At 47.6% G+C, this 22,834-nt stretch overlaps 1 protein-coding gene across 2 annotated transcripts in view; it reads right to left on the bottom strand.

The window, feature by feature from the left end:
* Positions 1–21,270, bottom strand: part of TTLL6 (tubulin tyrosine ligase like 6) — a 55,186-nt gene extending 33,916 nt beyond the window's left edge. Inside the window, exons 1-7 of one of the 2 annotated variants that reach the window (XM_030807998.1) lie at positions 21,011–21,270; positions 8,525–8,741; positions 7,644–7,684; positions 5,264–5,382; positions 4,994–5,124; positions 3,339–3,495; positions 784–927 (exon numbers count right to left, since the gene is read on the bottom strand). In XM_030807998.1, coding sequence (XP_030663858.1) covers positions 784–927; positions 3,339–3,495; positions 4,994–5,124; positions 5,264–5,284 — 453 coding nt within the window. In that variant the 5' untranslated portion in view covers positions 5,285–5,382; positions 7,644–7,684; positions 8,525–8,741; positions 21,011–21,270. Of the gene's footprint in view, positions 1–783; positions 928–3,338; positions 3,496–4,993; positions 5,125–5,263; positions 5,383–7,643; positions 8,277–8,524; positions 8,742–21,010 lie in introns of both variants that reach the window. The other variant, XM_030808000.1, reaches the window with a different exon arrangement.
* Positions 21,271–22,834: the final 1,564 nt, after the last annotated feature.

Below are 22,834 nucleotides of genomic sequence, written 5' to 3'. Positions count from 1 at the left end.
AGTGTGGCAAAATCAGGAAGTAAGAAGGGGTGTCCTGCAGCCTTGAGCCTAAGAAACTCCAATTCTGCCGGGTGCGGTGGTTCATGCCTGTAATCCCAGCACTTTGGGAGGCCAAGGCAGGCAGATCATGAGGTCAGGAGTTCGAGACCAGCCTTACCAATATGGTGAAACCCCATCTCTACTAAAAATACAAAAATTAGCCGGGCATGGTGGTACACACCTGTAATTCTAGCTACTCAGGAGGCTGAGGCAAGAGACTCGCTTGAACCCAGGAGGCGGAGGTTGCAGTGAGCCAAGATCATGCCACTGCATTCCAGCCTGGGCGACAGAGTGAGACTCCGTCTCAAAAAATAAAAAAGAAACTCCAGTTCTTTCTGAGATTGGGTAGTGCCCGGCCTGAGAAAAACTTCAGGAGTCCTGGGGGTCCAGGAAGGCGGGGATGGCAGGGTTGCTCAACCATGGCCTTTTCTCCTTGATTACCCCTGAACGGTGGTTCTGGCTTTGGAGTCAGGCAGACCTGGCCACAAGCCCCAGACTCACCTCTTCCTAGCTATGTGACCTTGGACAAGTCCCTTATGCTCTGGGTTTTAAACTCGTCATCTGTAAAATGGGGATAATAATCCCTCTCTCTGAGGGATCCTGGCAGCGCTAAATGAAACCTGGCACATAGCAAGTGCTCAACAAATGACACTCACAATGTCTTGAGAATGTGGATTTAACTAGGATTTTTTTTTTGAATCATGCTATGGGGGTAGGGTGAGGTAGTGTGTCTCCTTAGCTCACCAGGTTGTCTGTGCAAGGGCAGGAGTAAGAGGTCGTCGCAAAGCGGGCCAGTCCTTCATTGTACACAAAAATCCTGAGAGGGTCACAGGATGTCACCAGTACATAAATCCGTAGGTCAAACTTAAACCCATCAATGATAAAGGGCTGGAAGGACAGAACAGAAGTCAGACATGCATTAGAGGAGAAATTTGCACTTGAAAATCACTAGCTCCTGCCTTATTTCCATGGAGTTGGTTCCAACATTGCCTAGTGTTGTGGAGGGCTTGTCCAGGGTCAGAGAGAGGAACAAGGAGACTTGGGCTCTGTGTCCCAACATGTGACCCTGTGGAGGTCACTAAACCACACTGTGCCTTGGTTTCCTGATCTGTCAAGTGACACAAGTAACCACCTCTAAGAGGCACCTTGGCAACTAAACAAACTAACATTAAAAAGTCCTCTGAGGCCAGGCCTGGTGGCTCATGCCTGTAACCCTAGCACTTTGGGAGGCTGAGGCGGATGGATCATCTGAGGTCAGGAGTTCAAGACCAGCCTGGCCAACATGGCAAAACCTCGTCTGTACTAAAAATACAAAAATTCGCCAGGCGTGGTGGTGGGCATCTGTAATCCCAGCTACTTGGGAGGCTGAGGCAGGAGAATCGCTTGAACCCCAGGGGGCAGAAATTGCAGCGAGCCAAGATCACGCCACTTCACTCCAGCCTGGGCAAAAGAGCAAAAGTCCATCTCAAAAAAAAAAAAAAAAAAAAAAGTTCTCTGATGGGCCAGGTGCAGTGGTTTATGTCGATAATCCCAACACTTTGGGAGGCCGAAGAAGGAGGATTGCTTGACCTCAGGAGTTCAAGACCAGCCTGGGCAACAAAGTGAGACCTTTTCTCTACTAAAATTCAAAAAAAAAATTAGCCAAGTGTGGTGGTGCACGCCTGTAGACTTAGCTACTCAGGAGGCTGACGTGGAAGGATTGCTCGAGCCTAGCAGGTCAAAGCTGCAGTGAATCCTGATCACACCGCTGCACTCCAGCCTGGGTGACGGAGTGAGACCCTGTCTCAAAATAAATAAATAAATAAATAAAAAGTATTTGATAAGCCAGGTGCAGTGGCTCACACTGGGAATCCCAGCACTTTGTGAGGCCGAGGCAGGAGGATCTGTTGAGCCTAGGGGTTTAAGACCAGCCTCAGCAACATAGAGACTCTACCTCTACAAAGAAAATTCTTTTTAATAAAAAATTAGTCTGGGCACAGTGGTTCACACCTATAATCCCAGCACTTTTGGAGGCCAAGTCAGGCAGATCACTTGAGGTAAGGAGTTTGAGGCCAGCTTGGTTAACATGGTGAAACCCTGTCTCTACTAAAAATACAAAAATTAGCCGTGTGTGCTGGTGGGTGCCTGTAATCCCAGCTACTTGGGAGGCTAAGGCAGGAGAATCACTTGAACCTGAGAGGCAGAGATTGCAGTGAGCCGAGCCGAGATTGCACCACTGCACTCTGGCCTGAGCAACAGAGTGAGGCTCTGTCTCAAAAAAATAACAATTACAAATTAGCCAGATGTGGTGGCATGTGCCTGTAATCCTAGCTCTACTGGGGAGACTGAGGTGGGAGGATTGCATGAACTCATGAGTTTGAGGTTGCAATGAGCTATGATTGTGCCACTGCACTCCAGCCAGAGTGACAGAGCAAGACTCTATCTCTAAAGAAATAAAAATAAAATAAAGTATTTTGATGAATGGACATATTGTCACCATTCAGGACTATATATTGTTGCAGTTCTTTTTTTTTTTTTTTTTTTTTTTTTTTTTTGAGACAGGGTCTCCAGGGTCTCCCCTGTTGCCCAGGCTGGAATGCAGTGGCACAGTCTTGGCTCATTGCAACCTCCACTTCCCAGGCTCAAGCGATTCTCCAGCCTCAGCCTCTAGAGTAGCTGGGACTACAGGCATGTGCCACCACACTTGGCTAACTTTTGTACAGAAAGGGTATCGTCATGTTTCCCAGGCTGGTCTGAAACTCCTGAGCTCAAAGCAATCCACCCGCCTCGGCCTTCCAAAATGCTGGGATTACAGGCGTGAGCCACTTTGCCCACCCAATGCATAGTTGCACTTCTACAAGAGTTCTCCCTGCAATGTTGTCTCCTGGCCATTTCTTCCCAGAGAGATCAGTGTGTCCCCCTCTGTTCACACTCCTAGAGGGCTCCCTCCCCACAGTGGGCTGTGACCTACGACCTCCAGTCAAAGAGAAAAGCTGATTGCTCTCCAGCATCATGCCCCTTTCCCACATGAGGGCTTCCCCAAACCAAAGGTGCTCTTCTAGCCCTAATGTGTTAGAGGAAAAGGGCCAGCCTGGTAGGGCCAGACCAATTGACAAAGGTAAAAGGATAACAGACACTCTGGCCCGGGCACGTGTCAGCACCCCTGGTCAGAACGTTTGGTCTGACAAAGTGCAAGGCAGAAGCCAGGTCAGCTCCACCTCCACCTTCACCCTCCATCCCCTCATTTCACATTCTGTCCAGTGGAGCTAAAGCCCGCGGTTGCTGTGGGTGATAAATAAATAATCACAATGAGGAAATACCTTTGAAATATACAGCTGACAGATCATATCCTCCCCTGGTTTGATTTTTTTCGCTGTCCGGGTGATGAATATACCTTTCCCTTGGCAGCCCGAATCCGGCTTACAAATGTATGTCTTATTTTTTCTTGACCTGCTGTACGTCTGCAAATCTCCCCAGCTACCAGAGCAGGGAGGGAACAATATACATCTTTAGCTGGGGAGCAATGAAAAGGAAGGCTAGCCCTTTATGATGAAAAGAAAGAAAAGCTATCTAATGTGACAAAGCCCTGGCACTGACAGATGCCCAGAGGTCCAGCAATGGGAGACAGTAGAGCATATGCAGCGGGGAGTGTGGGCTTCGGAGGGAATTCAGGCCTGGGTTGAAGCCCAAGCAACACCACTTACCAGTGGTGCAACCCTTTGCAAGGACTTGACCTCTCTAAACCTCAACTTCATCATCTATACAGTGAGGATAATAACGACACCGATCTCCTGTGGTGCTTAGTTGCCTGACATAATGCAGGCACAGTGCTGCATGTCCCATCAAGGTGAACATGGCACAGGTAGTTTGGTTTTCTGGGTTTGCAGGTAGAAGCTTTGGAGTTCTGGACCTGGCTCAAGCCCTGACAAGTGATGTGACTTTGGATCCATCAGTCTCTCACCCCATGCTGGGCTTCAGTGTTTCATCTGTGACACCTCCATTTCAGCCAGAGTATGGGAGAGCAAATCATATATTTGAACATATTTTGAGGAAAGTGTATTCAGAAGAAAGAAAGAAACTAAATTAATGGATTCGGTCTCTCAGTCTCGCTATACTTCTGTGTTTTAACTCAAAGGAACCTTGTAACCATTGGAAAAGTCACTTAACTGCAATGTTCCTCAGTAACCATGAAATCTGGAGCTCCTGTTGACCTGATGGCAAATACATTTCCTTCTAATTTGCTGCTAAGCCCTGAAACTTGTTCCAGAGAAGCCAAGGAAAGTCTGAGAACCCTGGAGCTCTTGGTTTTGGAAAGCACTGGGTGGAGAGGGGAGGGCAGAATTCCTCTGATACCCTTGCCGTGTGAATATAATCTGATAGTGACAGTGTTCTACCCCTCTGCCCTGTCTCAGCCACCAGATTGCACCCCAGGTCATGTATGTCATCTCACATTTCTCCTGTTCCTCGGTAGTGTGGTCCAGAGCACTTTACATACCAGGAACTGATGTCGTTTTGAAATGGATATAAAGCGAGCAGAGAAGGGGAAGTGCTGACTGCTATCCATAGCATTGCATGGGACAGAGGTCAGGCATCCCTCCCTGCTCCTAACCGGGGTGCTAACCACTAGCACACTCTCTCCAGAGGTGCTCATGGTCCTTAAAGATTCAGAAACTGCACAGTTACGTGGTTGGAATTAGTTCAAAATCAACAGCTTTCAGGGTCAGAACAAATTCTCACCCCAGCTGCAGGTACAGGCTCCAGGGCACCCAGCCCCTAAATGTCATCTAATTTTACAGGCAGAGCCTTGTGTTTTCTCAACCTTGGACACACCCTTTATCCCTTCTCTTCCTGAACAGTAGCCAGAGAGATGGGAGATCATATGGGCAGGGAAAGTGGCAACCAGGGAATCGGGGGCAAGAGGAAATGTAAATGGGGAGGGGAGTGGAGAAGGAAGCACAGGGCGGGGGACACTCACTCAGCAGGAAGACACCAGGTCCTAGGGAAAAAGTGGAAATCTTTAGGGAACATCTTTAACATGCGGCTCATATTCCTGGCCAGCAAGTCCTTCCGGCAGATTTCAGTCATCCCGGGGAAGTGATTGATCTTCTGGAAGGGAAGCCGGAATTCATGAGCAATCGAGGGACGTGGGAATACTACAAGATCTCCTCGGGAGACAGGTGTAAAAATGGGGCCCCGCCGGGTAAGATGCCACACTTAAACCAAGGACCATCACTAGCCCAAATACCTGGTAACTTTTCATTTCCATCACCCGCTCCAGTGACACTGAGTAATCTGTCCAATAGAGAGTCCAGTCATCGTTTTCCCCTCCCTCTCTAAGGCCATACTGTTGGGCAGCCCTGCGCACTATTGAAGAAAGAAAAGCCTATTAGTCCAGGAAGTGGGGGAGGAGTATGGGGTGGGGAGATTCCATTACTAGGTGCTCCCAGACCAAGTACTGAAGCGACAGAACTCGGTTCCTTGAGACTGGAAGCCATCTTGCCCTCTCTGTATGCAAGAATGGAGAGTCAAACACTGTCACTGCATCACTTGAGCCCAGGAGTTCAAGACCAGCCTGGCCAACATGGCAAAACCCCATCTCTACTAAAAGTACAAAAAATTAGCTGGGTGTGGTGGGGTGCGCCTGTAATCCTAGCTACTCAGGAGGCTGAGGGGGAGAATAACCTGAGCCCTGAAAGTCGAGGCTGCAGTGAGCCGTGATCATGCCACTGCACTTGAGCCTGGGCAACAGAGACCCTGTCAAAAAAAAAAGAAAGAAAAGAAAAGAAAAGAAAAGAAAAGAAAAGAAAAGAAAAGAAAAGAAAAGAAAAAAGAAAAGAAAAGAAAAGAAAGAAAGAGAAAGAGAGAGAAAGAAAAAAGAAAGAAAGAAAATAAAGGAACATGAAGAGTTGAAAACTACTGAAGAATCCATCCTGTGCTCAATGATTCCCGTAGAAGGTTATCTGGGGTGAATGATTTCCCTGTTCTGGCTTCCGTTTGCCAGAAAGCAAGCTTCTGGCTTTCCTCCAAACACCAAGCTCTGAATGTTCAGGGAATATAAACTAATCCTTAACATTAGCCAGAGCCAAGCTTATTTAGTATATGGTATATTAAGCATGCATTTTTTTAAGTATACACTGGATTTCAAAACCACGTTTGTGATGTCATATCCTTCTTTCTGACCCTGTTAGGATTAATAAGTAGGAGCTGACTCCAACACAAACTCAAATGCCTTCAAGGGCCTAGAATGGGAGAAGTGCCTGCAGTAACCGGGACAGTAAAAGACTACCCTAAAGCATTCCAATTCGAATTTAAAATACAGCAACAGGCTGGGCACAGTGGCTCACACCTGTAATCCCAGCACTTTGGGATGCCAAGGCGGGCGGATCACCTGAGGTCAGGAGTTTGAGACCAGCCTGGCCAACATGGCAAAACTTTGTCTCTAATAAAAATACAAAAATTATCTGGGCATGGTGGCATGCACCTGTACTCGCAGCTACTCAGGAGGCTGAGGCAGGATAATCACTTGAACCCGGGAGGTGAAGGTTGCAGTGAGCCAAGATCATGCCACTGCACTCCAGCCTGGACGATAGAGCGAGACTCCATCTCAAAAAAAATAAATAAATGGCCAGGCGCAGTGGCTCACACCTGTAATCCCAACACTCTGGGATGCCGAGGCGGGCAGATCACCTGAGGTCAGGAGTTCGAGACCAGTCTGACCAACATGGAGAAACCCCCATCTCTACTAAAACTACAAAATTAGCCAGGCCAGGTGGTGCATGCCTGTAATTCCAGCTACTCAGGAGGCTGAGGCAAGAGAATCGCTTAAGCCCAGGAGGCAGAGGTTGCGGTGAGCCGAGATTGTGCCATTGCACTCCAGCCTGGGCAACAAGAGTGAAACTCAGTCTCAAAAAAAATAAAATAAAATAAATATAATACAATACAATACAGCAAGAGCTGGGCACAGTGGCTCACACCTATAATCCAAGCACTTTGGGAGGCCGAGGCGGGTGGATCACTTGAGGTCAGGAGTTTGAGACCAGCATGGCCAACACTGTGAAACCCCATCTCTACTAGAAATACAAAAAATTAGCCGGGCATGGTGGCACTTGCCTGTAATCCCAGCTACTAGGGAGGCTGAGGCAGGAGAATCACTTGAACCTAAGAGGTGGAGGTTGCAGTGAGCTGAGATCACGCCACTGCACTCCAGAGCAAGACTCCGGGTCAAAAAAAAAAAAAAAAAAGCAACAACAACAGCAACACTGTGTTCTAAAGTACAAAATAGGTCTGTAGATCAGATTCAGTTCACAAACTGCAGGTTTGTAACTTGTACTCTAAAACAGAGCCGCTGGCTGCAGCAACAGCTGTCTCTTTTACAAGTAGATCCCCAAATCGCTATATATAAGAATTACAGATAGTTGAAGTACACACCATTGTGGTGAAAACCCATGACTCTTGGAATAGGATTCTCAACCTCTTTAATTAAATTGTTCGTTGAGCTAGGAGAACTGAAGGACAGGATTTGAAGATACACCCTTTCATCCTCACAAATATACAAGAGTGACTCTTCCCAACCCTTTGGGAGAATCCAGTGGGTCCCCATTATAGATCTGAATGTAGATGCTCACCACTCTCATACCGGCAGCTGGATAGATTGATCACCAGTCATCTGGAAAAGAGAAAAAGGAAAGCAGCAAGACAGAGACACACTTGCCGGAACAAGTGACTGTACCCAGAAACATCCTGTCCCAGGTGGAGCTGTCTGAAATCTAGCCTGCCATGCTGAGCCTGGTTTGACCATCCCTGTTGCTGAGGACATGAGTCCAAAGGGGTACAGCATGGTGGAAAACATGGCATCAGGGTACTATTACTCTACCCAGAAGGTAGAAGTTCTGTATTGCAATTACAGCTGATCTTGCTTGCAGCTCCTCACTAACATCATTGCCTCAAGCCTTTTACTCCACTGGCTCATCAGGGACAGGAATTGAAAATATTTTTGGCCAAAATACTTGTCTCCTTCCTCTTCCCCCCATTAAGGAAAGCTATGAATAAGAAAGTGGACAAGCTTTCCTTCATCAATCAGTCTGAATGGAGCAAGGCATGGTGAAATATTAAACAAGAACCGGAATGCACAAGCTGCAGTTGGATCCTGATAAGTCAGTATGGTGCTATCATATTGAAGGTGTACTAAACTTCCAGGACAAATAAGCACCTTCTTAAAACAAGGAAATCTTCTCTTCCTGCTATTTTTTAAAGGCATTCTAAACACAAATAGAATGAAAATTAGGACAAGGCGTGGTTTTTTAGATTACACACACAGTCATTTGATTCTATAAAACAGATCATCGAAAGTAGATTCTTTTTATATGAACCAAAAGTGGTGAGATGTTGACAGTCTCAGCACACAGTTTCTTCTTTACTCTCTCATCATCAGCCAAGACCCCCTTCCCTCCAGGTCCTTCCTGTTCTTACCAACATGGCTCCCCATTCCCCAGCTTTCAATCCTAACCTCTTTTTCTTCCTCTTCTTGCCTTGCTGCTGGGCATTCTGAAGTCCGTTTTGTGCCCCTGGGTTCTCTCTCACAAAAGCCAGCGCGATGGTTTCTTTTGGATCTTCTTTGGAACCGTCCCCCTTCTCTTCGGAGTTTGCCCCTTCCTGGGTTTCCAAAGTCGGGCACTGTGGCATCTCCCTGGCCTGGGAGGAGGCTCTGGGGAAGTAACAGGCCCCTAGAGAGAGAGAGAGAGAGAGAGAGAGAGAGAGCGAGCGAGCAGAGGGAGCCGCAGTTACAGGGATCCACCTGCAGGGGGACCCCCTCCCTCGCTCATGTGGGTGGAGACCCAGGGTTCTAATTCAACGCAACAGGTTGCAGTTTATAAAATGCCACCCGGCCTCCGCGGTTTGATGCAAGCTCAGGGAGGGAGTTGATTCCACCTTTTGCCATTGGCTGTGACCTTGGAGACTCACTCAGCCAACCCTAGCCTTGGTTTTTCCCTCCTGGGATTTTCAGGAGAAGCCTGAGATGCTGTGCATGGCACCACCTGGTAAACAATCTTATTAAAGTGAGTGAGTGTCTGGAGACAGCGAAGCCCCCAAGCCTTCCTAGCTAAGAGAGTTAGTCCCAGAGGGTGCAGGTGGAGGTGCTTTGAGGAGGTCTGTTAACTGTTTCAGCACTGCACTGAACCTCCACACAGCAATATGCTGGCCTGAAAATGAATGCAACTGCCGCTCGTGGAGTACCAGACTAATGTGTAGCTGATTGAACAATAAGATTCAAGCCCAGGGCCAGATGCAGACCTTCAGAGACACCAACCACAGAGAAGGCTATGTCTCCCCCACCATCCATTCCAAAATAAAAACAAGATCAAATTATAAAATACACATAAGGACGTCCAGTAAAGATCTCATCCTCCCTGGCCCCATGAGATTTCTTTTATCTTTGCTCAAAATGTCAAATATTGCCCAGCGCAGTGGCTCACGCCTGTAATCCCAACACTCTGGGAGGCTGAGGCTGGCAGATCATTTGAGGTCAGGAGTTTGAGACCAGCCTGGCCAACATGGTGAAACCCCGTCTCTATTGAAAATACAAAAAAAAAAAAGGACGCGGTGGCTTACACCTGTAATCCCAGCACTTTGGAAGGCCAAGGCAGGCGGATCACCTGAGGTCGGGAGATCAAGAACAGCCCTACTCACATAGAGAAACCCCGTCTCTACTAAAAATACAAAATGAGCCGGGCATGGTGGTGCATGCCTGTAATCCCAGCTACTCAGGAGGCTGAGGCAGGAGAATCGCTTGAACCCGGGAGGCGGAGGTTGTGGTGAGCCAAGATTGTGCCATTGCACTCTAGCCTGGGCAACAAGAGAGAAACTCCATCTCAAAAAAAAAAAAAATTCATATGTGGTGGCAGGTACCCCAGTACAGTAATCCCAGTTACTAGGAAGACTGAGGCAGCAGAATCGCTTGAACTGGAAGGCAGAGGTTGCAGTGAGCCGAGATCACGCCACTGCACTCCAGCCTGGGCCACAGAGCGAGACTCCATCTCAAAAAAAAAAAGAAATATCAAATATCAACTATTTTTAATGGATTTGAATGCCCCTGCTTCACTCCTCCTTAAGAACATGCTTAGTTTGCCTTTGGGTAACCCAGAACTGCCAGGCCCAATTAACGGATTCATATTCCCTCACATCCAAGGCACCTATGACCACAGAGCCAATTTTCTGGTGCTTTCCCTTCCTCTCCTCATCTCCGAAAATCCTGCAAACCTCCTCACATTTCAACCCCTCTCCTCCGACGTCCACAGTCCCCTTGCTACTTACTACCTGTTCCTCCCTCACAAATTCTTTGGATTTGAAAAAAGATAATAATATATTACAATGTATTATCATTGAAATAATATAATATTAAAGGAGGCTTAGAAAATGAGGTAGGATGAGAAATCACCTGTAGCTTTCCTACTCTATCATAGCCACTTTAAACTGTGAATTCACTTTTATTCTTAATTTCTAAGCATAAGGCCAGGAACGCTGGTTCACGTCTGTAATCCAAGCAATTTGGGAGGCCGAGGCAGGCAGATCACTTGAGGTCAGGAGTTTGAGACCAGGCTGACCAACATGGCAAAACCCCATCTCTACTAAAAATACAAAATTAGCCCAGCATGGTGGTGCACACCCATAATCCCAGCTACTCAGCAGGCTGAGGCAGGAGAACCACTTGAATCCAGGAGGCAGAGGTTGTAGTGAGCCAAGATCGCACCGTTGCACTGCAGCCTGGGCAACAACAGCAAGACTCTGTCTCAAAAAAAAAAAAAAAATTAATTAATTTAAAAATAAAAATAATGTCTTTTTTTGTTGTTTTTTGTTTTTCGAGAGGGAGTTTCACTCTTGTTGTCCAGGTTGGAGTGCAATGGCGTGATCTCGGCTCATTACAACCTCCACCTCCAGGGTTCAGGTGATTCTCCTGCCTCAGCCTCCCGAGTAGCTGGGATTACAGGCATACGCCACCATGCCCGGCTAGTTTTGTATTTTTGGTAGAGATGGGGGTTTCTCCATGTTGGTCAGGCTGGTCTCAAACTCCCAACTTCAGGTGATCTGCCTGCCTCAGCCTCCCAAAGTGCTGGGATTACAAGTGTGAGCCACTGTGCCCTGCCAAAATAATAATTTCTAAGCATAATTATTCTAATATAATTGTAATCAATTTTGTATTTTCTTTTTGTCCACTTAGTAGATTATAAACAGCCTTTTCATTGTGGCAAAGTTTACGTGTTTCTGGGTTTTTTGGTTTGTTTGTTTGTTTGTCTGTTTTGAGACAGTCTTGCTTTGTCGCCCAGGCTGAAGTGTAGTGATGCAATCTCGGCTCACTGCAACCTCTGCCTCCTGGGTTCAAGCAATTCTTGTACTTCGGTCTCCCAAGAAGCTGGGATTACAGGCATGCACCACCACACCCGGCTGACTTTTATATTTTTAGTAGAGACAGGATTGCGCCATGTTGGCAAAACTGGTCTTGAACTCCTGACCTCAAGCAATCTGCCCGCCTCTGCCTCTCAAAGTGTTGAGATTACAAGCATGAGCCACCGTGCATGGCCATTTCTAGCTTTTTTGTTTGTTTTGTTTTGTTTTTGTTTTTGTTTTGAGATGGAGTCTCGCTCAGTTGCCCAGGCTGGAGTGCAGTGGCGCGATCTCGGCTCGCTGCAAGCTCCACCTCCTGGGTTCACCCATTCTCCTGCCTCAGCCTCCCAAGTAGCTGGGATTACAGGCACCCGCCACCATGCCCGCCTAATTTTTTGTACTTTTAGTAGAGATGGGGTTTCACCGTGTTAGCCAGGATGGTCTTGATCTCCTGACCTCGTGATCTGCCTGCCTCGGTCTCCCAAAGTGCTGGGATTACAGGCATGAGCCACCGCGCCCGGCCATTTCTAGTTTTTAATGGCTGTATGTATTCCATTGAAAGAATGCACCTGAGTGTATGTAACCAATCATTGTCCTATTGTTGGAAATGTAAGTTGCTGCCAATTTTGATATTATATAAATAGCTCTAAAATGCATTATTGCAGAAGGCCTTTTACTTATTTGGGGCTATTTTCTTAATATCCTGATATTACAGGGCTAATGAATATGCAAATTACACAGCTTCTTATATGTGTATGTGTATGTGTGTGTGTGTGTGTGTCTAAAATACCATGTTGCTTCCCAGAAGGATTGCAATAATTTGGAATACTACCAGCAATATGCAACAAGAGCAGGCTCACCAGGGCCCCACAATCTCTTGGGAATCATCTCCCCTCTCTATACAAATTTGCTATTTGTTTTGTTTTGTTTTTTGAGATGGTGTCTCGTTCTGTCACCCAGGCTGGAGTGCAGTGGTGCAATCTCAGCTCACTGCAATCTCCATCTCCTGGGTTCAAGCGATTCTCCTGCCTCAGCCTCCTGAGTAGCTGGGATTATAGGCACCCGCCACCATGTTAGGCTAATTTTTTTGTATTTTTAGTAGAGACAGGGTTTCACCGTGTTGGCCAGCCTGGTCTCAAACTCCTGACCTCAAATGATCTGCCCGCCTCAGCCTCCCAAAGTGCTGGGATCACAGGTGTGAGCCACCACGCCCGGCCCAAACTTGCTAATTCTAGACAACTTTTATACCCTACGGCCAATGTCTTTGATATGACTTCACCCTTCCATCTCTCTCTGTTCCTTTCTAAAACCAAATTTGGTGGTGTGGAGCCCTTTAACTATGGAAGCTACCTATAAATAATATAATTATAAGCTTTTATGTGGGGATAGTTCTCTGGGCTTTTCAAAGAATTTTCATATACATGCTCCCATTGAATGCTTACAGTGAGACAGAGGGCAGAATTGTTAAGTCAGCCAAGGATTGCCACTTGTTTCTTTCTCTTTCTGAAGAGGGCTGCCACTTACAGGCAAGACCCTTTATGGTGACACCAGAGCAGGGGGAGGAAGAGATGTGCTCAGGACAGATGAAACCTGGGTCTTGTGAGTCAATTGTTCCCAGTGAACAGGCACATTCTTGGCAAAGTTCAGGGGAACTAAGGTACTTGAAATCTTGACCTTGGACTGCTTCCTTCCTTGAAGGTAAACGGCTAGCTCCACTCCCCTAGCCCTCCGCAACGGCTCCTATGTACCAAGCCCTCAAGGAGGAGTGGCTCTGTTTACCTAAAGGTTAATGTTAACTTGGGGAGAGAAAACTGGCCCTGAATTTGACCTCTGGAAGTGCGGGTTCTCTTTGCCCATTTTTGAGTCCTTGCCTGAGTGGTAAGAACAAGTCATGGCTCCTTCTATGTGTCTGCCTCAAAGAGTAGGCCAGGTGCAGTGGCTCACGCCTGTAATCCCAACATTTTGGGAGGCCAAGGTGAGAGGATTGCTTGAGCCCAGGAGTTCAAAACCAGCCTGGGCAGCAAAGTGAGACCCCATCTCTATTAAAAAAAAAAAAAATTAGCTGAGTGCAGTGCCGCATGCCTGTAGTCCCAGCTACTCAGGAGGCTGAGGTAGGAGGATTGCTTGAGCCTAAGAGTTTGAGGCAGCAGTGAGCCACGGCTGCACCACTGCACTCCAGCCTGGATGACAGAGAACCTGTCTCAAAAAAAGAAAAGAAAGGCCAGGCGCGGTGGCTCACGCCTGTAATCCCAGCACTTTGGGAGGCTGAGGTGGGTGGATCAACTGAGGTCGGGAGTTCGAGACCAGCCTGACCAACATGGAGAAGCCCCATCTCTACTAAAAATACAGAAAATTAGCCAGGCATGGTGGTACATGCCTGTAATCCCACCTCCCCAGGAGGCTGAGGCAGGAGAATTGCTTGAACCTGGGAGGCAGAGGTTGCGGTGAGCCGAGATCATGCCATTGTACTCCAGCCTGGACAACAAGAGCGAAACTCTGTCTCAAAAAAAAAAAAAGGAAAAGAAAAGAAAAAAAAGGTCAAATTATGTTTGCTCTTACATGAGATGGCCTCAAGCATGTAGAGTAAAAAATTGAGCCCATGCACTTTTAGATGAACTGTTTCACCATGGAATTATTGCCTGCATTTCCTCGTATTCTAGGCTGCCTATGACATAAGAGCCATCTTGGATGGTACCCGAGACAGGTGCAAGATGGCAAACAGTACTTTCCATGTGACTTTTGCTTTGTCTTTGGCCTCCTTCCTTTCATTTCCCCCAAGCTTCTCTCCCTGTTTAATCTCCAAGGCTGAATCCTGTCTCTCCAAAAATCCTGAAAGAGAGTATCTCCTTCAAAGTTTGCCTACTGGGGACATGCATGCTGAATCTAGCTTGCAGAAATGTCTACTTCTGGGGCACAGTAGCTCATGCCTATAATCCTAACACTTTGGGAGGCCGAGGTAAGGGAATCACCTGAGCCCAGGAGATTGAGGCTGCAGTGAGCTGTGATCATGCCACTGCACTCCAGCTGGGCAACAGTGAGACCCTGTCTCAAAACACAAACAAACAAAAAAACCTATGTGTATATATAGTATGTGTGTATATATATATATATAGTACATATATACACATATATAGTATGTGTATATACATATAGTATGTGTGTGTGTGTATATATATAGTTGCCAACAACTAGAAAATGCAGATTTCCATTTCTTTTGGAGAGGTCTCTATTCCTTCATGCCAGCAATCAACTAGAGCTCAGTAATGCCTCCTGTAGACATTTTCCAGTCTGCCCCAATGCCCAACACTCCTTTTTGTCTCCCTGACACAGGAGCCAAGTGACAGTTATCCTTATGCTATTATTTTTCTTTTTTTTTTTTTTTGAGACAGAGTCTCACTCGTCACACAGGCTGGAAAGGAGTGGCGTGATCTTGGCTCACTGCAACCTCTGCTTCCTGGGTTCAAGCAATTCTGTTGCCTCAGCCTCCCGAGTAGCTGGGATTACAGGTGCCTGTCACCATGCTCGGCTAAGTTTTGTATTTTTAGTAGAGAATGGAGTTTTGGCCGGGCACGGTGGCTCACGCCTGTAATCCCGGCACTTTGGGAGGCCAAGGCGGGCGGATCACGAGGTCAGGAGATCGAGACCATCCTGGCTAACACGGTGAAACCTCGTCTCTACTAAAAATACAAAAAATTAGCCGGGCGAGGTGGCGGGCGCCTGTAGTCCCAGCTACTTGAGAGGCTGAGGCAGGAGAATGGCGTGAACCCCGGGGGGCAGAGCCTGCAGTGAGCCGAGATCGCGCCACTGCACTCCAGCCTGAGTGAAAGGGCGAGGCTCCATCTCAAAAAAAAAAAAAGAGAGAACGGAGTTTTAACATATTGGTCAGGCTGGCTTGAACTCCTGACCTCAGGTGATCCACCCACCTTGGCCTCTCAAAGTGCTGGGATTACTCAAAGTGCATAAGCCACCAAGCCCAGCCTATTTTTCTTATTGTAGCATTGAGACATCTCTTTTTTAGAGACATGGTCTTGCTATGTTGCCCAGGCTGGTCTCAAACGCCTGGCCTCAAGAGATCCTCCTGCCTCAACCTTGGAAGTAGCTGGGATTACAACCATGAGCCACTGTGCCCAGCTCAAGAGAGGTGACATTTTCTTAAACGCAGCCCACTTCTTTCATTAAAGCTACATGCCTGACCCTATAGACATCTGAATTTATACCAGTTCTGCTCTAGTATCTCTGGCCTCCAAGCAGTTTCAAGTGAAAACAAAAGCTACTTCCACCAGGGCTGAGCAGAAAGCTTTTTTTTTTTTTTTTTGAGACAGAGTCTTGCTCTGTCACCCAAGCTGGAGTGCAGTGGCATGATCCCGGCTCACTGCAACCTCCACCTCCCAGGTTCCAGCTATTCTCCTGCCTCAGCCTCCCAAATAGCTGGGATTACAGGCACCTGTCACCATGCTAGCCTAATTATTTTTGCATTTTTAGTAGAGACAGGGTTTTGCCATGTTGGCCAGGCTGGTCTCAAATTCCTGAACTCAGGTAATCTGCCCACCTCAGCCTCCCAAAGTGTTGGGATTGCAGGCGTGAGCCACCACGCCCAGCCAGAAAGCATTTTCATTCCCTGGTTTTCAGAATAAGAATTAAATTTGACCCAGGTGAAGCTGGGACCCCCCCACTCCCCGCTGCCCTCAGACTTTTCAGATGTGGACTTTATTTGGTTCTGCAAGACTTCTCTTACCAGTCTTAGCAACCACTCCCTGCTCACCTGGTAGTTCCCACCTACTGTCCTGCTTAACAGTTTTGTTGGTGCCAACACCAAAAGCAGTCTTGTAGCCTTGAGGAATAAAAGGAGGAAAGGCAAAAGACATGGCCTAAGGAGAATACAAAGGAGTGAGGGGAGCTGCTGGTGGCATCCTGAAATACACATACATCATGGTGTAAGGGCCTCTGCCATCAGCTATAGGTGACTAAGCCACTTATTAAGAGGGAGCTGCAGTGTAGTAGCTAAGAACTCAGATTTCGAAGTCTGTCTGGATTTAAATCCCAGCTCTGCCACTTCCTAGTTGTCTGAACTCAGGCAGTTTATTTAACCTCCTGCCTTAGTTTCCTCATCTGTAAAGTGGCTTCTCCCAGTTATGGAGATTAAATGAGTTTACTCATTTGACTTAATGCAACACAAAGTTCTTAGAACAGTGCCTGGCACATAGTTGGTACCCACAAAGTGCTCTCTACCATTACCAGCTGTGTAACCCTGGACTGTGAACTTCCTGATGGAAGAGGCTGTGTCTCTGCATTCTCAGCTCCTAGCAGTGTCTAGAAAAGATATTAAAAATGAGATGTTCATATGCTCCTTGAATTAATGGGCTGGAAGAATGAATAAATGCATGAACTAATTAAGCTTCTCCAAGATTCATTTTCCTTAGCTATATAATAGAAGTGTTGTTGTGAGCATTAGGTAAGTAACATTTGTTATTTACATTGTTAAAACATCAACCTTGGGTCCTTCTCATATAGCCGGCACTTAAAATGCTTGTTTCATTCACTTACGATAGACTATTGACAACCCACTTACCAAGTAGCAGGCATTACACTAAAGCATTTATAAACATAATGTCTCATCCTCATAATAACCTATCATAGATACTCTTTCCTCTATTACAGATGAGAAGACTGAGACAGAGAGATTAAGGTAAGAGGCACTGCTGGGGTTGGAAGACATGTCCATCTGACCCCACAGCCTGTCTCTCCATGCTCCCCTCACTGCCTTTTCCTCTCCACTGGCCATCCATAAATAGTGTGACCATAAAGTAAAGTAACTGATCTCCTAACTCCCAAAAGCAATCTTAGTGACTTTAGTCCCTTAAGAATCAGCTGGGGACAGGCATGATGACTCATGCCTGTAATCTCAGCACTTTGGGAGGCCAAGGTGGGCAGAGCACTTGAGCCCAGGGGTTTGACACCAGCCTGGACAACATGGTGAAACCCCATCTCTACCAATAAATACATAAATAAATAAGCCAGGTGTGGTGGCGTGTGCCTGTAGTCCCAACTATTCAGGAGGCTGAGGTGGGAGGATCACTTCAGCCCGGGAGGCTGAGGTTGTAGCGAGTAGAGATCACACGACTGCACTCCAGCCTGGGAGACAGAACTAGACCTTGTCTCAAAAACAAAAAGAAAAAAAAAATCAGTTGGTCCCACATCATTTTCCTTAAAGTCAACTGCTTCTAAATTCCCATCTCCAACAAGGGCTTGGATCTCTCCAGATTTGCCATAACCTGGTAACAGCTGTATTGTTTCTACTTGTATTTATTTTCACTCTCTTTCCCTTCTTTTCTCCAATGTCCACATTATACCAGGGCTCCTATTAAGGGTGTAATGAGAATATTTTCTAAGCTTCTGTGGAATTCCTGAATGTTAGAGCTGGGAGGAATCTTTTTAGAGGAGGTTTTGAACTCCCTGCCCTCTGCCAGTCTGTGCTAGGGGAGGGGACTTATACCTAGCCAGAGAGCAAGAAATCAGAAGCACCACAAAAATCCCAGCTTCCTGGTCCCCAAGTTATCTTCCCATTATGCTGGGTTAGTGGACAGACAAAGTGGACTAAGTGCTTTAGAGAGTTTTAAAAAGACTAAGGCCGGGTGCGGTGGCTCACGCCTGTAATTCCAGCACTTTTTAGGAGGCCAAGGCAGGTAGGTCACTTGAGGTCAGGAGTTGGAGACCAAGCTGGCAAACATGGTGAAACCCCGTCTCTACTAAAAATACAAAAATTAGCTGGGCATGGTGGCAGGCGCCTGTAATCCCAGCTACTCGGGAGGCTGGGGCAGGAGAATCGCTTGAACCTGGGAGGCGGACGTTGCAGTGAGCCCAGATCGCACCACTGCACTCCAGCCTGGGTGACAGAGGGAGACAATGTCTCAAAAAAAAAAAAAAAAAAAAAAAAAGACTAAGAGCTGTACTACCAATGTAACAAACACAGTAAATAGCAAAATAGCATCTTCAGTTTTTCTTAATGACACAAGAAAGAGCATTGTGTCATTAAGGAAGGGTATTAGTTCACCTTTCCAAGTAGGATAGTTAAGACACTGAAAAAATTCTTATGTTTCCTTCCATTTTAGTATAGGGTTTGATCTTGAGATCTTCCAAGCCAGAGGCTGTCAACAAGATCCTGGTTAGACAGCATGAAAATGTCCTACATTGGCCACCAGGGGGAGGGAATGGGCACTGGGACGGGCCCACTGGGATGGGTCCATTGCTGGTTATTTGGAAAAAACTCAGAGGAGGGTCCCTGTCTCATTTCCACTTCTGAAGGACTATACCTGTTGACTACTCTCCTCTCCCCTGGAGGTGTTGCAGATGGTGGAAAATGTTTAGTGCTTTCTTTTATCTTTCTTTCTTTTTTTTTTTAGACAGAGTTTCAAAAAAAACTCCAGCCTATTGCCCAGGCTGGAGTGCAATGGCACGATCTCAGCTCACCGCAACCTCTGCCTCCTGGATTCAAGTGATTCTCCCGCCTCAGCTTCCTGAGTGGCTGGGACTACAGGCATGCACCACCACGCCCGGCTAATTTTGTATTTTTAGCAGAGACGGGGTTTCTCCATGTTGGTCAGGCTGGTCTCAAACTCCCAACCTCAGGTGATCAGCCCACCTCAGCCTCCCAACGTGCTGGGATTACAAGCATGAGCTACCACGCCTGGCGGTTTAGTGCTTTCTTTTGCAAAACTGAATGAACACGGGCATCCTATAAATGACAGAAAACAATAATTTGGTGGTTGACTAAGAGAACCGTGGGAGAACATATTTCAAGTTGTAGCCAAGTTTTTTCATCTCTGACCTTCACCACCGGGACTTTTTTTCTAGTCTATAGGAATATATAGAGCACTGAAAGTTTTGCCTATTGTGTCTGTCTGTGAAGTCCCTCTATTTCACCAGATAATAGGTTTTCCTTCACGTACCTCCTTTTCATCTTTTGGTCCTCATTTCCCTACTGGAAGCATCCCTCTGAAGGCCTCCAGTGGCTAGTTCTTGGAAAATGTCAAATTGGATGGGGGAAGAAAAGATGTGGAGGTAAGACCTCTGGATCTTGCATTCAGCTTTGCCCCTCCAACTCAGTATGTCATAAAAATCCAAGCAATTATTTCCTCTCCCACTCCCTATCTTCTCTGTAATTACAGGACCGCTAGGAGGATAAAAGCTTCCCATCTAGAAAAGTGCTTTGAGCTTTGATTCAGACAGGATAAAATAGGATGTTTTTTGTGGTCTTTTGACTTTTCCTTTTAGTCACCCTTTGAATTTCAGCTCGGGGCCTGAAAGGGTCCTAAGCAAAATATGGACTAACAAGGGAGGGATGGGGCACCCAGTCACTCAAGGGCTTTGCCAATAAGAAGTGTTGAGAATGACAAGTCACATGTAGTGGGAACAATAAGAATCTTGCTGATTTAGATGCCATCTTTTATTCTGCTAGAAACTGAGAAATTCTGCAAGATCGGAAGATGCAATATTCAGATCAGGCTCACGCCTAGTCATTTTCTCCACAATATTCAAGGCATTGCTAACAAAGACAGATGGATCTGGATCCAAATCCCAGCTCTACTAGTTTCTAGAATGTGTGACCATGGGTGAGCAACTTAGCCTCTCTGTACCTCAGCTTCTGTATAAGTAAAATGGGGATAATAATATTCATTTTATGGAGTTGTTTTAAAGATTAAATAAGTTAATATTTCTAATACGCTTAAAGCAGTGCTTGGTTCAAAATAAAGGCTATATTGTAAAACGAAAATATAAGCCAGGCGTGGTGACCCATGCCTGTAATTCCAGCACTTTGGGAAGCCAAAGTGGGAGGATCACTTGAGCTCAGGGGTTCGAGACCAGCCTGGGCAATAAAGTGAGACCCCCCCCCACCTCCATCTCTTAAAACAAACAAAAAAGAAAATATAATAATAAGATTGGCATAAATATTAAATTTTTTTTGGAGTGCCTCGCACATACTGGTGCTTTAAAAACGTTAGCTCCCTTCCCACTTCATCCCCCAATGTGATATTTTTCTTAGAGTTCAAATCCCAAAGGAGAACTTTCTGCAAAGCCAGAAGAGTATTCTTTCAGGAGGGGTGAGAAATAACAACTGGAAATGAAAGAACACCAGGCTGGAAGGCGGTAGGGGCATCAGCAGAGGACTATGCCGGCCATGAAAAATGGGAAGTATCTTGCTGGAAGGTTTCTCCAGACAAAGGAAGAACAGTGATGAAGAAAATGACCCAATGATGGGGATGAAGGGGATGAAGAGAGTTGTGTGAGTCCCAGGGATCGCTGGTGTCTAAGGGACAGCTCCTTGGTGGACTGTGGTTTAGGAAATCGGGGGAGGGCGGGAAATGAACGTTAATAAGAGGGACTGAGAAGGGGGGAGCCCTTCTCAGGGCTCGTGAGGGTTAAAAATGAACGTTAATAAGAGGGACCGTGAGGGTGAGTGCCTGGCGCCGTGGAACGCCACCAGGGAGGGCAGCGGGGTACCCTGGGGACCTGGGTCCAGTGTGGGTTTAAGGACACGTGTCTAGCCAGGTTTTCAGGGGACAGGCACCAGGAGACTGCTGTCTGGAGCCAGCACTGGGCTTTGGGGCGCTCTTACCCGCGATTCCTACTCCCCGGTCTCGCCCCGCTGGGCTGCTAGTCCAGCTTGCAACCACACCTGCCGGCCCCCTCCTCGAAGGATGAAGGAGTAACGCTCCCATTGGCTGCCCGAGAGCCCCAACGCCAACCCGCACTCGCCCTAACTTTGGGTCCGCCTGGCCCTCATATTTGCATACGGGGCCTTCTAGGCCTTCGATTGGCCCCTGCAGTAGCTGCCATGCCCCCTCCCTCCCGAATCCAATTAACCGCCCAGGCGCTAGGGGAGGGGGGCGCCCACGGTTGTCCCAGGAGACGCGGAGGACGCGCGCACCGCGCACCCGGGCGCCAGGGGCTGGACCGCCGCTCGCTCCCGCAGCCCTACCCGTGCCCAGCGATCCGACCCGCAGCCCCAGCCCACCCGCGCCGGTGCCATCGGGCGCCGTGCGCGGGCGCGGCCGGGAACGTCTGGCTCCGGAGGTCCAGCTGCGCGGGGCTGCGGTGAGGGAGGGGGGAACCTTGAATTTAGGCCTTCCGGAGAGGGCAAACCTGAAGCAGGAGGCACTGTGGGAAAACATTGGTTGGAGACTTAAATCAGCATCCCAGGCATATTAGTGCCTGTGTCACCTTGGGCAGGCCACGTTACCTCTGTGAGGCTTAGCTTCTTCAACAGGAAAATAGGCGTTGCAAACCTGTAATGACCGCTCAGGCGTACTGAATCCTGACCTCACTTCCAGAGTGTGGGGGGTCATGGCCTCCAGTGAACTGATCAGCAAGAGAGAGCCGCCTAGACCGACTGAAGAGTCAGTGAGACTTAAGGGGTTAGGGGTCTGGGCTTCTCAGAGCAACCATTTGGTCTCAGGTGGAGAATCTGTAGTAGTGACTGGATTCAAATCATTGTAGACGGCCGGGCACAGTGGCTCAACTCCTGTAATCCCAGCCCTTTGGGAGGCCTAGGTGGGTGGATCGCTTGAGCTCAGGAGTTCAAGACCAGCTGGACAACATGGCGAAACCCCCTCTCTACTAAAAATACAAAAATTAACCGAGCGCGGTGCGCGTGCCTGTGGTCCCAGCTATCCGGAGGCTGAGGCGGGAGGATCGCTTGAACACAAGAGGCAGAGGTTGCATTAAGCTGAGATCGCGTCACTGCACTCCAGCCTGGGCAACAGAGGTAAACTCTGTCTCAAATAAATAAATAAACATTGTTCATTTGGGCCTGAGTTGGTAACCTAAGTTCCTCCCAACACAGACCCCCTTCACCTGCTGATGTGCACAGGCAGAACACCAGAGGCAACGGCGTAGCTTAGCCTCAAGCCCACCCTGGAAGCCTACTACGTGGTGCTTACAGTCACCCCGGAGTGAACAGAAGGCCCAAGGTGGAACCAGTGGCCCATCTGCTGCTCTTCCAGAAACCTCTCTGCCATCCAGTCAGCACTCTTCCCTTTTCCCCTCCCCGCAGGTGGCCCTGTGCTGTGGTGCCCCTCCCCCACAGGCCCTAAGGGGCCAAGTGACCATCATTAACTGGTCACCCAGCAGATGCTTCCCTAAGACCAACTGTCCCAGCCTGTTCCCCTCCCCCATCCCACTGTTTTCTTTCCCCAGCGTCCCACCAATCTGCTCTGCCTAGCTCCTGTTTGGTCTCTGGTCCCTCAGGAGTGATATTGTGATGGAAATGAGGGAGAGGATACAGGAGAGAGCAGCAAAGATTTACGGCTTTCAGAGAGTTTCCATTAAAATCCCTGACAACTGGCTATTTATGAGAGGTTGCAATGGGAGCTTAGAGGCCAGAGCCTGGCACTACTGTCCTTTCAGGGCTGATGTCGGAGCAAACACAGGGTGAACACGG

Source organism: Nomascus leucogenys, unplaced genomic scaffold (assembly GCF_006542625.1).
Source record: "Nomascus leucogenys isolate Asia unplaced genomic scaffold, Asia_NLE_v1 Super-Scaffold_258, whole genome shotgun sequence".
In the NCBI taxonomy this organism is placed as follows: Eukaryota; Metazoa; Chordata; class Mammalia; order Primates; family Hylobatidae; genus Nomascus; species Nomascus leucogenys.
This window is presented reverse-complemented; position numbering and strand designations above follow the sequence as displayed.